This window comes from Leptinotarsa decemlineata, unplaced genomic scaffold, assembly GCF_025532065.1.
Source record: "Leptinotarsa decemlineata unplaced genomic scaffold, Ldec_3_MD MMD2_tig00026328_RagTag_RagTag, whole genome shotgun sequence".
NCBI classification, from domain to species: Eukaryota; Metazoa; Arthropoda; class Insecta; order Coleoptera; family Chrysomelidae; genus Leptinotarsa; species Leptinotarsa decemlineata.
The window spans coordinates 37,751,197-37,768,655 of NW_027412688.1; the positions used below are offsets into that span (position 1 = coordinate 37,751,197).

The 17,459-nt window shown below is 36.0% G+C and overlaps 1 protein-coding gene across 2 annotated transcripts; it reads right to left on the reverse strand.

Annotated features, from left to right (window-relative positions):
- Positions 1-262: 262 nt before the first annotated feature.
- LOC111514339 (myrosinase 1) lies at positions 263-16,172 on the reverse strand. Of its 2 annotated transcripts, none has more exons than XM_074182388.1 (9): positions 15,980-16,172; positions 13,123-13,214; positions 11,213-11,413; positions 10,780-11,157; positions 4,307-4,401; positions 3,882-4,181; positions 680-817; positions 467-573; positions 263-415 (listed from the first exon to the last, which is right to left on the reverse strand). In XM_074182388.1, the coding sequence occupies exons 1-9, from the start codon at positions 16,027-16,029 to the stop codon at positions 289-291; spliced, it is 1,488 nt and encodes a 495-aa protein (XP_074038489.1). In that variant the 5' UTR covers positions 16,030-16,172; the 3' UTR covers positions 263-288. The 2 variants fall into 2 exon arrangements, with proteins under 2 accessions (XP_074038489.1, XP_074038490.1); XM_074182389.1 differs by having other exon boundaries at positions 13,123-13,208; positions 15,980-16,171.
- Between the last annotated feature and the right edge of the window lie 1,287 nt (positions 16,173-17,459).

Below are 17,459 nucleotides of genomic sequence, written 5' to 3' on the forward strand. Positions count from 1 at the left end.
GTCTTATCGCATCATCAGCATCGTTTTGGATAACATTTCAAGACAAAGTTACTATAGGAATTTCATTCGAATGGAAAAGGTGATATGGGTACTCCCTTCTCAATTCAAAGTTGTGTTCAGTTATTCATTTATGCTAGATGTTCATAATGAATGTTAATGGAAACACAAACAGAATGACATTGGACATTTATCGGCAAAATATTGTATCCAGCATTATTACTTTTATATACTCGAGGTACACCCTTACATTGATAACACACCACATTTCGAATAATTTTATTCAATCATTTACTCCTCACATGTTCCCACTAAACAGTGCGTTCTACAAACCCTTTCATAGTAAAAAGATGACTTTTTTCGTGTTCTAGTTCTATTCGGACTGCTGAAATCCACTTGGATGGTACCAAACTTGGCTCTGAAAGGGAAGAAGCAAATGAAAGGAACAGTTCAAGTTTGTTAGGCTTACGTAAATCCTGATGCCCACTCAAAATTGTCAAGTAAACTCCAAAGAGTGTATCCGATTACTTTGACGCCGTCTTTTTCCATAGCGTCTCTTATGTTACTCAAGTATTCCTGAAACAATTTTGACAATCATTGATTTCAGCCATGATGACTATTTATGATTGATTGAAAACTCTTTCAAATTGTTAATATTTATTCAAAATGTTGTATACCTTACCTTGATATAATTCTCTCTAACATCATCATCCAATTGTCCAGTACCATCTGCCCATCCGTTTTCTGTTATTAATATGTCCGGATTGAAATACTCATCTTTAAACCATTTCAGCAGCTTCCTTGTACCCCAGGGAACAAACTGTGGATTATTTCAATTCGATTAGATTCTTAGATAGGTAAACACTCAGACAGATTTCAATTTTATATCAATCGGTTCAAATATTTCTATCCTGTAGATGATAATTTGCATTGGACCTGAAATGGTACCTTGGGGAATATCGAAATTGAAGTGTTTATTTTAACTCGCAAAGAAAGAAATGTGTAATATCAATTTGTAGACTGGAAGTGGCTCTGATACTGAATAACGAAGTTGAATAACATTGTGTTGTGTAGTTTCAACTTTCAATAGTAAATATATTGCACCTCAGTTACAAAATTTCAATATCTGGACCGTTTTTTGATGTTTGCTGTTTGACGTTGACAAGTAGTGCAGTTTTCATTAAATTCTAGTTACTCTAAGAATTAGTAGCGACTATCATCTATTTGTTCAATCGTTGAAAATTATTCTGTATGAAATTCAGTGTATTAAAAATAAATCGCGAGACGGTTGACTGGAAAAACTCTGACCAAATTGTGAATAACTGAGGAATACATGAATCTGATTCAATGTTACGCTAATATCATTACATCAGTCGAATGTATGAAGCCCAATACAAAACATTCAAACCCTAGATTGGCTATTTTCTTCTGGCGTGACTATTATTATTGAAAATATACCCTCAAGCGTTTAATAAGTGAATCTTATTCTGTTTCTATGCGAACACGATGATATGGAGTTCTCTCTCTCTAAATTATATGGCCGTTGCTTCTCAATCGAGGGCATTTGGCCAGACTCCCCCAGTCCATAATTAAAGAAGCTTCGTCTGTGGGCGCAGCTGTCTTGTTCGAGGCAATGTTGCCACCTTAAGTTTCTCATTCTCTTTTATAAAATCACTTCAATTTTTTACCGGTCGCACTCTGCTCGGGAGGCCTTCAGATAAAATATAACATTATTGAACTGACGAGGTCGTCGAATCCGTCGACATCCAGCCTGGTTACTGGCGTAGTGAACCGCTGGTCCTTTCAAATTGTCTTTCACTTCAATATTCATTCAAACTTGACTTTATTTTAGAATACATCTCACTTTTAGAATGGTCGTTATCAGCATAACCGTCCTCTGTCGCGATCGGAGAGAAAGCATAGGTAACAATCAGCATAGACACTTGGCCATGCCGCCTTTGATGTGGAAAAGTATCTAGACGCCATTTTGGGAAGTGACGATAATAGGGCAGGACTCGCTAAATGGTTTTGGACAGGTTCGCACTCAAACTTTTTTATATCCAAAATGCTCATATAATTTTGATATACCTTACGGAATGGACCCAAATTCAATTGATATAATAATTCTTGTGCAGACATTATTTCAGGCATAGTGATGTGCAACTAAGAAAGTAAAAAAAATGACTTCAGAAAATACATTCAAAAAAACTAACTGTCACGAAAGAAAATGATTGCTTAGATTGATTTTCAATGGCATTACACATATACAGTGTGTAAAAGCCAAATTGAATAAATTTTTCATTTCAGTTATTGTCCCTATCTAAAAAAAAAACTCGAAACATATGAAATGTAAATTAAAATTTGACATTCTTCAACGTAAAAATGCCACTTCTACGAACCCCCTTCTGACAGATACTTCTGACATGTACTTCCCAATAACAATCATAACTGAAATAAGTCAGTGAAACAATATAAAATTCTGTTTATGTCGACATTTCGGTCTTTTATTTGGTCATCCTCAGTACAGTTAAATTATTATGGAGGAAACAGTAACATTGTGGTTTCAGGATTAAAAACATTGATAATATGAATGAAAAAAAGCTCTACATGAAATTTCGAATACCGAAACTGTCACAGATACCACACCAGGTGAATAGTTCATACACTGAACTCACCAAACCAACAATATATATATATATATATATATATATATATATATATATATATATATATATATATATATATATATATATATATATATATATATATATATTGATTTACTTCGTCTAAGTTTTTAGAAGCACCTGTTAGAGAAACAATTAACGCTTGTTTGTCTCGAGAAGAATAATTCAGCGTAGGCTATAGTGAGCAGAGAATTTACTTAAAAATAAATTCATCAACTGATATGAATGAATATATAATGATTATGAATAATATTTACTGACATAACATAACCCTCTAGGTATAGATAATTTATGAAATGATGTTTCAAAATTTCAAAGTTTAAAAATGTCCTCCACAAATATGATATCCCCTATGTAGTCTTTCAGGTTTATCAGTTGAATTGTCCCGTCCACATGCCATTGCCCAAATTCGAGCCCTAAAATTAATTAAATTCTTTAATGAAATCACATATTGTTGATTGGCAAATATATTATTGGTGCACGTTAGAAATGAAATTTCTTTATTCAATGGAATAGAAAGCCATACATATGGTCTATAAATTTGTAAATGGCTATGAAAAATATATTTCTCTCACAGCACCTTCTGTGAAAAGCATTATTTGAGAGATTATAGATATCCTAATGGAATTAAGACAATGAAGAAATGTTTTTGTGAAAGCATTAAGTATTTCTACAATAGCAATGTTGATGTTTACAAAAATAATAGGTAGGCTCTATGAAAACAGATATTAACTTAGTGGAGAACGTTCTTTCCTCTCTTGGTCCTTTGGAAACATGAAAAAACTTGTTTTTGATTTTGAACTGTTACTTTTAAAAGTATTTACAGAACAAATGTGTCCAGCACCCATTATTTTTTCCATTATGTTAAAAGTTGAAATTCACGATACGCACAGAACACAGGTATCATATACGTCCTAAAAAGAGCAAAGTCAAAAGCAGAATGAGAAAGTCTGTCACTTCCCAAAATGGCGGACTCATCAACGCGACGGATATGCGCGAACTTCTCCCGCCAAGCGAAGTGACATTGCTGGATGTTACCTATGCTGTGGTGATGATATGAAGTTGTATGCGGAAAATTTGTCTTGAACCTCAGTTGGCGAGATATTTTGACTAGAATGAAGATGCGCGACAAAGATATCTAAGCGAACTGCCCCGTACAAAAAAGTAGAGATTGTTTTTGACAATAACCAAAATACTTACCTTCAGCCACGACATTGAGGGTGAAGCAATACAATCGGAGCACTGATAGGCATTAACACCTATATCTTTATCAAGGCTTGGGCTGGATATTTCCGGTTCTTCAATAGCTTGAACTATGGTGGTTGTGTATGTGTTTACCGCAAAGAAGTCGTTCGTTCCTTTGATGTAGGCGATTTCTTCCTGCGTTAACTCTGGCAGTCGAGATTCATTGAATCCCTCTAGCTTGCTTCTCATGGCTATTCTGGTTTTCATTATATCGGGCCAATCCCCATAGTAGATAGGGTGGCCAAACCAGCCCCACTGCAATAATGATATTTCAGTCAGGAGACATTTTGTACTATAGTAATATTGTTGTTTTATCTAGGAAGCAACCAGTTCAATTTGAATTCAATATTTTGTTCTAGAAGTCAAAGTTTGTCACTCACTATAAACTGCATTCTAGTCGCAGCAGCCGTCACGTCTTCAGCACTGTGTGACGCAGGTTCCATCCAATCAGAGTTCAAAACTAGTGCGATCTTTCCTGAAATAAGAGTAGGAGTAAAGCAAGCATCATTAGTTTTTACGGTTAGTTTAGTTTATTTTCGGTTTGTGAAATTATAAAACAACAATGAAAATTAATTGGCGTTCCGGGGCGACTCCATTGATTCTAGTGGCGCATTTGCTTTTTCAGCTGCAGGAACACTCGGAAAAACCTGCAGTACCACATCATGTGAAGATCTTGATCTGTCAATGTCGTCTCTCCCATAGGGTGTCTCCAGAGGCTCCAATAGATTCAATGCATCGCCAGAACACTTCGTGACAGGACTATCGTCAAACCTAAACCAGTCCGTTTCGTCTTTGACCAATGCCAATGCGTAATAATGACCAGATTGAACGCCAGAACTGCAGTGAATATTGACTGAATGAATACGATTATAACATTTACCACAAAGTAAACAAGTGAAGATTTTTCCAGCAAAATATTTACACACACAAGACGAGATAGACTATATGGAATTATCCAAACCAGAGCGGTCAGGAGTATTGATTCTGTTATTGTTTTGTCCATGAAGAGTATTCAACAAGAACCCCAAGAATTCAGAACAATCCTCTTTTTGTCCTAACGAGTATCTTGTGGACTTCAAAGACTCCAGGAAATCAGTTGGAGGGAAAGATGATGCATTCTTACGAAACTGCAGCTGCATGAACAGGTGTTTGAGTTTGGTGAAGGTAGGAAACATTCTCGTTCTCGTTCATCATTAAAACCTCGTTCGAAAAATCACCGAAACAGAAATCTTCTCTGAAATGTGGATAGTATAAGGACTAATAGATTGCTGCCGTTTCGTCTATTTCTGCAGTGCTCGAGTTGTTGCCAACGCAGAAACTACTATGTTGTCTCCGGTTCAGTATCATCATTGGTGAGCGTGGCTCCGTTTCTTTCAACTGAATTACGTGACTTAGTGTACAATTACTCAAACTGTGTAATCCGTGTGTAACCCAAACTTTCCCCTCAGATCCTCATTCAGCGAGGAAAACATCATCAACTCTACCTACCACGGTAGAAATACTGCCCCAGGCTCTGACTCAGTGAACCGTCGAGTTCTGAGAAACCTCTCCTACTTCCTAACCACCTGGAAAAAGGCTAGCACGATCATGCTCCCGAAACAACAAAAAACCACACCAAACTCGACTCCTACAGACTCATCAGTCTACTTACTTGCCTCGGCAAGCTACTTGAGTGACTAATGACCAACAGGCTTAACGACTTCCCTCACGAAAACAACAAAATCCCCCCACACCAACATGGGTTCAGACCTGAATACTCCACCTATCACGAGGGGATTTTTTCGGGAGATGGGGTGGTTACCACCCTTACATTTTAGGTAAATTGAGTGGCACCTCCTTATGAAGGTTGCCTTTTGACGTGGATATTTTATGCTTCTGATAAAAAAGTGAATCATACTAAAAACTTACCTACACAACGAATACAACCTGCTGATTTCCTTGAATGCTGATGACACAGAAAAGTTTAAAAAACTGTTTTAGGGTTAATAAATCCCAATAATTGTTTTTGAAGCACACACAAAAAAAGTAACACCTAATAAGGGTAACTCACATAGGAAATTTAGAGTAAATGTTCAAAATGTGCGCCATTTTGCTCCATGCAACAATGAAGATTTTGTTCGAATTTTGCTCTTACATTATTCAACATCTCAGGAGTTATAGCTCGGCATTCATCAATAATTCTACGACGTAATTCATCCAAATTGGTTGGCTGTGTAGCATAAACTTTAGACTTCAAATATCTCCACAAAAAGTAGTCCAGTGGTGTTAAATCTGGTGATCGTGCTGGCCATTCAATTGGACCTCTTCTGCCAATCCATTTTCCTTCAAAATGATTATTCAAAAAATTACGAACCTGCTGGGCATAATGGGGTGATGCACCGTCTTGTTGAAAATGGATAAATTCATCTTGCATCCTGTTCAATTATTTCAACTAAGTATACGAGGTTGTATTGCCTCTTCAAGAAGTTGTAAATAAGAATCACCGGTTAAATTTCCATCAATGAAAAATGAACCTATAATTGTATAATTGTTTAATATTCCGGCCCAGACATTCAACTTTCGGGGATGTTGGGTATGTATTTCTGCGTATTGTCTTGGGTTTTCATCCGACCAATAACGGCAATTGTGACGGTTCACGCAACTATTTGAATAAAATGAGCTTTCGTCCGAAAACCAGATGTTATAAAGCAGCTCAGGATTTTGCATTAATCTCTCACTCATGTCCTCACAAAACTCCTGTATTCGGTCAAAATCATCCTCATTGAGTTCATGAACAAGTTTAATTTTGTAAGGATGGAATTTGCGGTTTTTAAGGATTCTCCATACGCTCATGTGGCTTATTCCGGCCATTGCTGATAAACCTCTTGTACTTAACCTGGGATTGGCGATGACTTGACCAATAACTCCAATCGCATTATCGTCATTCACTACCCTTCTTTGAACATTTCTTTTCTTATTTAAAACCGAACCTGTCTCCCTGAATTTTGTGACCAAATCCAGAACGTGATTTCTGCTCAGGGTTTTGCTCGTTGAATAAAATTGATGTTCTATTAGCATTTTGGTCGTTGCCAAAAAATAAAGCAATAACTGAAACCCTTTCAGCAGTAGTGTAAGGCATTTTTAAACAAATAACAATACACGACTCGTTTAAACAAAACAATCGAACGATGTACTAATGAAAACTGGAAGAAGAGGAGTGGGTATTGATTTTAAAAAAGGGATTTTATTTAACAAAAAACTGATAAGAAGAACTGCTTAAATTTTTTTTTATTTAGGCATACAAGTTACCGAGTGGTCTGTCTAATGTATTATTAACATGCCAATTTTGACTTCAAATTATCTCGAAAACTAATCGTTACAAAATTTTTTTTTAACAGAGTTGTAAAGGTATTCGAAAGACCTTTAAAACAAGGTGCCACTCGACCTACTTTACCTATCTAAATAAGGGTCGTCGGACGCACCCCTCCGATGGGGTACGTACTACAAAAAATCTGATTAGTCTGAAAGGTGTATCTCTTTAATTAGAAATCGACGTGTCCGAGCTTTTTTAAGGTAAGGTAAGGTAGGTAATTTTTAGTATGATTCACTTTTTTATCAAAAGCATGAAATATCCACGTCAAAAGGCAACCTTCATAAGGAGGTGCCACTCAATTTACCTAAAATGTAGACCTACTTTCCCTATCTAAATAAGAGTCGTCGGACGCACCCCTCCGAGGGGGTGCGTACTACAAAAAATCTGATTAGTCTGAAAGGTGTACTCCCTTAATTAGAAATCGACGTGTCCGAGCTTTTTTTAAAAATCCCACTTTTTATATTAAAAAACGGCTCTGTTAAGTTTTTGTTGTTACACACTGTATGACTGTCATATCTTGTGCTTCAGATTCAGTTCAAGTTGTAGAGATTACAATTCATTATTTGCACAAAAACTTGGGCTAAATTATTTTTTTATTTTCTAATGAAATTTCCCAATAAAGAAGAATCATCATGTAAATTTTTACGTAGTAAAAGTATGTTCCAATTTTCAATTCTGTATGCTCAAAATGCGTTTTTCAAAATGCAGTGTTATCCAGAAAAAATAGGATTTGCCCGATATCATTTTGGAAAACAACATAAGATGCATTTTTATGTTGGCATGTGCAGCCATAGATTTATGTTCAGTTTCATCAACCTTTGAAGCAATATTTGAAGCAGAACCTAGGCTCCTCATTAAAAACCAATTGCAGAAAAATTATATTTTTTCCCACAACTGTTGACCTTCGAACAAATTTGATAAACATGATTTCGTTGAAAAACATGCCCTTCAATTGTTATCACTTTTTACAAGTGCATAAAAATAGAATCGATGATAATCTATCATTTTTCGTTATCATTCAAGTGATGCTTGTATTCTTGAACCTGAAGAAAAAAATAACCTTGTTTGTGATTCAGCATGGGAAACTGAAAAGTAAAATAACAGAATTGGATCAAAGATGAGGAATTAATTAAGGCTTTCGCGGCCAAGATTTCCAGTGTTACGTTGCACTGCTGCCAACTTAGCATCTAAGGTGGCAGCAGTGCAACGCAATGTAACAGGCAATAACACTTCAGCCAGAGACAATCAACTTGTTTCTGCTTCCGCCAATATGCCTTTTCATCACATTTTTTTTGGGCGTATGCGTTAGTATCAGCCTTCTTTTTCGTACTGTTTTTTGTAAACAACCATGTTAAAGAGCCCGCAACTCATGTTTTGAAAATTAAAATATAAATTGAAGTTTATTAATTGTAAAAAAAGTGAAAAAAAATAAAATAAAGTAATAAGTCAATCAGAAAAAAATAATCAGAAAAAATTTTTTATACTCCATTATAATTATGTTATCTGTACGAGAAGGAACAACAAAACGGTGTTTTTATGGAATATGTAAAAGTAATACACGATACAAATTATTGAAAACCAACACATACTATTTCATAAATTTTCCAAAGTCTTGTCTTGAATATCGTAAAAAAATGATCAAATCATCAAGCAAATTACCTACATATTAAAGCATGTGCAAAATGTGCGAAATGTGAATTATAGGGGAAAAAATGTGGCAGGAGTGACCGAGGGGTTAAATCTATTGATGATGTTACCAAGGATACTTATATTTGCTCACTACATTTCATTGGAGAAAGTGGTCCAACTGAACAAAACCCTAATCATTTAAGCCAGTGGTCGCCAACCTCTTCAATGTGTTGAGCTACTTGTTTTGGAATAAACAGCGAGCTACCCACACGGAAGCCACGTAACGCAACGTTTACTTACAATAGGCCAGATACAGTCACTACTTGAGACTAACGATTTTAAGGCTAAATCATTTTGAAACTCAATGACTTCCATTTCTGATGCAAATTAAGTTCGTTTAATTTCTCTGTAATGTCCACGAGAAAACCAAAATCTCTAAGTCAGATTGAATTTTCTAGTTCCGGAGTCGGTTCATCGCGTTGTTTAAAAATTGAACTATGCCAGATAGGACATCATTGAAACGTTTCAGCACCCGTCCTCTACTTAACCATCAGACTTCAGAGTGAAGGAGTAGGTCCCCGTATTGACAGTCAACTTCATCGGCCAAGGTTCTGAATAATCTTCTTTGTAACGCTTGAGCGCACAATTTTTACCACCAGTTTCATAACGTTGTTTAGTTTCAGGAAATTTCCACATAATGCTTGCTGATGGATAATGCAGTGGTAACAGAGAAATTGCGGAAAAGTTTCATGTTTACGACATATCGCCACCAGACATAACGCCATCATAGCTGGAGCGCCATCGGTTGTCAAGCCTACCATTTTCAATATTGGAATTTTCTCGGAAGAAATAATATTTTTCAAATGAGAAAGCAACTCATGTCCAGTAGTGTGTCCTTTCAGTGGAATGAACTTCAATAGATCTTCTTTAATCGTAAAATCACTAAAAATCATCCTGACGAACACGGCCATCTGGGCAGTGTCAACGACATCTGTTGATACATCCAGTTGAAGTGAAAAATAAACACAGTTATCTAAGTCAGTTCTTAACTGTAAAAAAATATCATTGCTCATTACTTCTATACACGTCTCATCACTGTATAAGCAGAAAGTTGCATAGATTTTATAGCTGAAACTATCTCGTCTTTATTTCTAAAGTTGGCAAATAACGAATCAGCAGCCTCTAAAAACGCCTGTTTTACATTTTCCCGTCTTCCTAAGGTTTCTTTTTTTGTTTAATTATCTGGGACACATGGTACGATGCTTCAGTTGCAGCCTTATTTTTGTCGACTGTTCTTAAAAATATTTTGGTTGTTGTCCAATTAACTGCTTTTTTAACTGTTTCAGTTTCTCCTTTCTGGCGGCAGAATGTAGTGGGAATGATTTTTCAAAATTAGAATTTACAGTTTTATGATGTCTCTCAATATTTCCTTTTTTAGCAACGGAGACCGAAGTATTACATAACAAACACACATTTTCATTTTTAACTTTTGTAAAAAAGTATTGTTCCGTGTTGAAAGTGATATGTCTTTACCTTCTTACAACTGCTTGCCATAATATTATTTTTGTTGTTCTCTACTAACCCAACCGCTGTACGTTGGTTACGCGTTCAGTTTTAAACTAAGCGCAATGTCGCCGCGCCGTGCGTATTTATCCCGTTCAAAGCAATCCAGATCGTTCTCGAACACTAACGCGCTGGTCCGGCTGGTCGGTTCTAGCCGATTCTAGCTTGATGGCGTCAGCGGCAATTTGGTACCATATTTCACCCGCATATTGAAGCAAGAATCTGTAGCTGATTTAAAATATAATCAATATAATATATATCATACCTAACCTAACCTCTCTAATTTAGGACTCCTGCTTTCTCACTCACCTCCCTGTCTAGCTCTAAATTCGTTGTCGTACAAGTGCCAAGCAGCCGCATGAGCCATCAAATGGTGTTTAGCACATATATAGTTATCTATCCCTTCTCTGAGACCTCCAGAAATGAAACCCACTGTACAGTCTATGTATGGTTCATTGATAGTAAACCAGTGCTTGACGTCATCGCCAAAACTTTCGAAACACACCCTAGCATAGTCTTCGAACCACTTAGGGAAGAGCGGGTTCAAAGTTCCCCCTCTGTCCATCAGAACCTGAGGTAGGTCTTGATGGTAAAGAGTGACCATCGGTTGGATTTGGTTGTTCTTGAGTTCCCGGATGAGGTTTTTGTAGTGGTTGACTCCAATTTCGTTGACTTCGTCAGCAAACCCTAAAAAAGTTTCAGTTGTTGAACGAGGCTGTACGTGTTTGCGTTTATTACTCACCGGTAGGTAATATTCTGGTCCAAGCCAAGGAAAACCTGTAATGTTGAACTCCCAAAGCCTTGAGAAGAGCGACATCTTCTTTGTATTTGAGGTATGAATCACAGGCTATGTCGGCGTTTGACAGATCTTTAATTATTCCAGGTATTCTATGGGTTGCGTTATCCCAAACGGATTGGGATTTGCCATCTAGATTCCAAGCTCCTAAAAATATCATGTTTTATTCGATCTAAATAGTATATTGTGCAACAAGTGAGAAAAACGACATATTTCTCACGAGCGCAGATCTGTACGGTTGCGTTGTTTTTAAGTGTTGAAAATTAAAATATATATTCAGGGCTTTTCATGATGAGCGTTAAATAGCCGTTTCTGGCAAACTATTCAACGGATCAACATGAAAATTTCACAGTATGAATAAATCAATATGACCAACACGCCTAAAATATTTCAAACGAAGCGGCGTTGTCGCTTCTACTATAAAGTAGCGGCTTCTTTGACTTTTCAAATGAAACACCCCGTATTTAATATCATATTATAATTCATTATCACTTTGTCAACAAATTCATATACTATTTCCCTACACCTATCTATTACCGTTTAGAAGATATAAATTAATTTCGATATTTTTTTTACCAAACATGAACTTTTATAAATGCTGATAATCTTGAACTCTCTTGCACTAAAACGATCAAATTTGAAATGGAGTGGAGTGATACTATGAGGATCTTCACTCCGAGTCATATTTCCGTTTGCCTCATACAGGGTCTTCAAAAATGCAGATACTTTGATCTGATGAAAAAATGAGTAGAACTTAATTTTTTCAGATGGAACACCCTGTATATTTCAATATTTTTGAGCTCTACATCCAATTTTAGATTAACTTTGTTCAGATAATACTATTTCTATTTTGAACCGTTTTCGAGATAAACTGTTTCAAACGGAAACTGACATGGTTTTCTTGCTCGTTTTTTTGAATTCATCACTTATTTTGGATATTCAACTTTTTTTTTTATACTTAGTAATATTTCTTTTTGATCCAGTTTTTTAACTGTCTCAGATCAGTCAATTCGAAATTGGTATTTACCTACCTTAGAAAAAGTTACAATTTGAATACATTGAGGTGTTGGTCTCTAACGTACAACAACAGTACACATTGATATTTTTTAATAGTGTGCTTTGCCGAGTATTTCATAAAAGATATCCACAACTTCCGAAGCCGAATAATAATGTGATAAATCGACTACTGAAAAACTGTAGGTTGAATGGAACCTTCCGTCCAAAAATCATTCGTAAGAAGACTAAAGTGTATGATGATGACAATGGTATAACAGTTTTGGGATACTTTCATGCATTTCCAAATGCTTCTCTGCACGAGGCTGAAAGGGAGATAGCTATACCCTACGTGACAATTTGTCGAATTCTTAATAAGCATAAATGGCATCCCTATAAGTTCTACTGTGTCCAACATTTGAAAGAGACTGATTCACCTCGTAGAGTGGAATTCTTTGAATGGTTACTTGTCAAGACTCAAGAGGATGAACATTTTCTTGACAATATCATATGGATAGATGAGGAAAAGTTCACAAAAAATGGAGTTTTCAATAGACACAACAGTCATTATTGGGCGCCAGAAAATCCCCATGTTGTCCGCCAAAGGGGTTTTCGAGAAAGATGGCAATTCAATGTGTTTTGTGCCATATATCGAGTTTTATGATGATGATTTGAATGCATCAAAATATGAAGATTTACTGAGGAATGGAATTCAAATGATTTTAAATAATAGATCAGGAAGAGAACGTGTATGGAACCATTGCACCATTGCAATGGTACTATTGCTATAGTTGTTTTGAAAAGTCTACTGATAATATTTGAATAACAGATATTTGACACCATTGTAGATACATTGTACTCACCTTCGATTTGATAAGCAGAGGTAGTAGCACCAAAAGAAAAATTTTTTGGAAATGTTTTGTTACTTAATTGGGGTTTCTCGGCCAAACTGAAACTCAAAAAATTTCATTTTCGATTATCATTGCTGGAATAGTGTGAATTTCCTGCTGTGTGAATAACTCAAATTCTTTACTTTTGATAATGCCGCAGTCATAGACAAAACGTCGGGCATAAAAACCGATGTGGTTTGAAAACTCCCCGGTCTAAGAAAAAACATGTATCAATAAAGCCAATGTTGAACAAAAAAATGCGTTTTCTTTTTTAAGCCCTGGACTTCGCAGACCATGTGTTATAACTGTCCTCTCTATATGAAAAATCGCGAACTTGAATTGGAAACTAACTCTCAATGTCATAATCACACAACACGGAACGGAAATGTAATTACACTTCAACATCATCATACACAATTATTCGAAAAGACGCATAAATTTTATTATTTAAACGGAGAATCAGACTATCTCGTAGATGGTTGTTTATATAATACTAGTTTTTGCCCGCGGCTTCGCCTGCACAGAATCAGAATCAACGAACAGCGTTATAGAACAGTGCTTTCAAAAAATTGTTCTACAGCGCCATCTAGCGGCGAGTTACAGAAAAATTGATAGCCTAAAAACCTTCTCTATGAAAAATTACTGAAACATGTCAAGTTTCATCACGATCGGCTGAGCGATGTAGAAGTTTATTACTTACCAAACAACCAACCAACCAACCAACAAACATCCATTTTTATATATTAGATTAATGTCCGGAATTACCTATTTCGACTAATTAGTGTGTGTATAAACCCTTTTGATTGTTTTTTTTTCATCAAGAGCACTCTCATTTCAAGGAATAAATAAAAGGTGTTTCCTAATTGAGGTACGAAACTTCAGACGACGATTCGTTAGGTCGTTTAAAAAAAAAGCAAATATCCGGAGTTGCTTCGTTTCTAATATATAGGGCGTTGAAGTTTTGAAATATGAAATATCATGAATTTCTTTACATCGATTTGGTTGAAATTGGCTACAGTTAATGAGGCGCTTATTTAGCCCGAACTAGATTGAAATAAGAACGCCGCTGACTTTTTTGACACATGAAATAAAAATCAAAATTGAATAATAAACAATTTCGAAGTAAATGAGCAAAATGTCCACGATTATCTGATACCTGGAGTATAATGACATTGCAATTGTCAATTATTCGAGTCCTCAAGTCATCCACATCTAGTACAGGAGTTTTATAAACAAGGGCCTCCTCTGTTGAGATATCTGTCCTGGCAAATTCTCTTTGCTTCTTCCGAATTTCGTTTTGCAAATCCACAAATAAAGTGCATGTCAGCCATTTCAGCGTTAGTGAATGTATTCGTGATGGAATCACTGCCAATTAGCAACTCTGACTTTCACTGATATGACAACACTATTACTTTCAGCTGGTCTCCAAAGTGGGTGTTCATGATATGCAAAGTGGCTTCATTTTTTTTCTCGAAAACAAAGCTAGATATGAAGAAGACAAAAGCGACGAAAAAGGGTAAATTTTTGTTTTGTGGACACCCGGCGATTTTGAAAAAAATTTTAGACTGTACTTACGTATTTTGATGCGTAGATTACGAATCCGAAAGAAAAAAGCGGCGCTCTCCCTTATTTAAAAAGTTACGGCCCTTCAAAGTTCAGAAAAGGGCAACTTTTCAGCCTTGTTTTTCACCAAATAAACTATATGAAAACACAAGCATTTATTCACTAGGTCACCTTTACACCTTATTCCTCCTTCTTTGACACTTTTCATTTCAATAATCAACATTTTTCTTATAAAAAAACTGAATTTAAAAACGAATGCTTCTCCTGGTGACACTCTTATATTTGTAGTGACATTTCAGAAAAAAGCGGTTGGTATTTGTCGTCACCTACTATTTTAAATTCGTAGATTTGAATTTTTAGTTTGACGTGAGGGAAAAATACAATATGAATTTGAACGAAATTCATAATTTAGTGAAAGTAAAAAATAATTTAATTCTATATTTCGTTCAAATAGGAGTGTTTGCAGCAACAATACGTTGTACTAATTGCAATGAAGAGTACAAATTAAATTATGACAATTTATGGTATAGATGCAATAGAAAGCGGATTATGAAAATACCGAAGAAAAAAGCTCAGTACATTTTTTGTAATTTTAAGAAAAGTGCCAAAAACCAATGTACGAGCTAAAGAATGAAGGCAAAAAACATTTGAATTACTTTAGGAATAATGACTGCATCAGTCGTACCAACCATATCATTAACCTTAAAAACGTAAAATACAGTGATATGTAACCAAAAAGCAACTCCGTACATTTTTTAACGTTTTTATAAGAAAATGTTGATTATTGAAGTGAAAAGTGTTAAAGAAGGAGGAATAAGGTGTAAAGATGACCTAGTGAATAAATGCTTGTGTTTTTAAATAGTTTCTTTGGTGAAAAAGAAGGCTGAAACTGAAAAGTTGCCCTTTTCTGAACTTTGAAGGGCCGTAACTTTTTAAATAAGGAAGAGCGCCGCTTTTTTCTTTCGGATTCGTAATCTACGCATCAAAATACGTGAGTACAGTCAAACATTTTTTTAAAATCGCGGGATATCCACAAAACGAAAATTTAGCCCGCTTTTTTTAAATCACAACGCCTTGTATCTCAGACATATATCCATAAGAACTTAATTCTTTAAAACGAGCTGAAGTTTCGTATCGTAATTAAGAAACACCCTGTATATTAGTCAACATATTGTTATTTACTTGCATTCCTGAGAAAGAGGTATACAATACAATTTTTACAATCAAGTTCTGACAGACATTCATTTAGTTGTCAATGTAAACTTACCCAAAACTGGACACAGTTAGCAGAAGCACAAAATATAGAAAAGGCAACATTCTTCAAGAAAACGTGATTTCGTTTTTCTTTCAACTTCGCATCCGGCACAAATATACATTTTTCACAGATTTATATAGGTTTGTAATTACGCAACTCCACTCGATCATAATTAATTTGTTGCGTCAAAAAACCCTTCAAATGTCTAAAGTTCAGAAACGCATTCAGAAATTTCAATATATTCGATAAGATCTGGTGTCATTGAATGTGAAACAATTTTGAAGAATTGGAAGGGGTATATTTTCAGGATAGATCAATTTTTGGAAATGAAAGATTTTGGCTTTCTACTACTACATCTTGATACAAAAAAAGGATGAGGGAATCTTCCAAATAAAGGAAGGAAGTAATCAATTTGAAATGTCTTTGCCAAAAATTATTCACTCCTAAAAATATAACCCCTTCAATTCAAATGAAATCGATCCTGTTCATAATGAAGAAAAGAGAAATGAAACTTTCTATGTTTTCACCACTTTTATTTGTAAGTAACGTTACTGCAGTTCCGTCCTATACGGACATTTTCAAACTTATACAGTAAACTAGTACTATATTACTGTATCGCTGCTGTTCCAATTTCCAATGTTTCGACAGAATCAGAATCAACGAACCTGGGAAAAATTGTTCTACAGCGCCATCTAACAAATGCAAATGCCCTAATGACCCTAATGCAAATGCATTAGGGTCTACAACCCTAATGCATTTGCATAAGGTGTCTTCAACACCTTAGTCTACGCGACTGCGGTAGACTAAGGTGTTGAAGACACCATACTGTCAAGCCATGATAAACCCCTCAGTTTCCGACTTCAGCCCACTCGACCTGAGAAAAGCGAAGGTCAGGCGCTTTGATAAGCCAAGGTCTCCAATGTTATTGAAGAAGATCCCATGCATTGGCTCATCCTTGTGTTTACGTAGAAGTAAGGTTTTTATCTGAGCTTTTTGCTGAACAGGTTCCAACTTGGTGATAGAGTTGTGGTCACCTCGTTCAGTGTCAAAAACTATACCGAGTTCATCAGCTGCTCGGGCAGCTGCCCTAAAGAGAAATGCTCCAATTCCTGCTCTCTCATGGTCACGGAACATGCAGAGAAGGGGATCCGAACTCCTGACGACTTTACAGGCTGTATCCAGTACCATTCTGTCATGTAGACATTCCAAACTCAAAAGTCCACGGCCTCCCTGTTGTTGGGGGAAGTACAACCGTGGAACGGACGATTTGGGATGCAAACTCTTATAGAGATGCATCATTTTTCGGGTCTTTACGTCGAGTTGATACAGCTCCTCCCGAGTCCACTTCACTACTCCAAACGAGTAGAGTAAGATTGGAACGGCAAGCATATTTGTTGCAGCTACTTTGTTCTTCCCCGACAGTTCTGATGACCAGATCTGTCGAATTTTGTGCTGATACTTGCCGCGGAGAGAGTTTTTCACTGCTGTTACC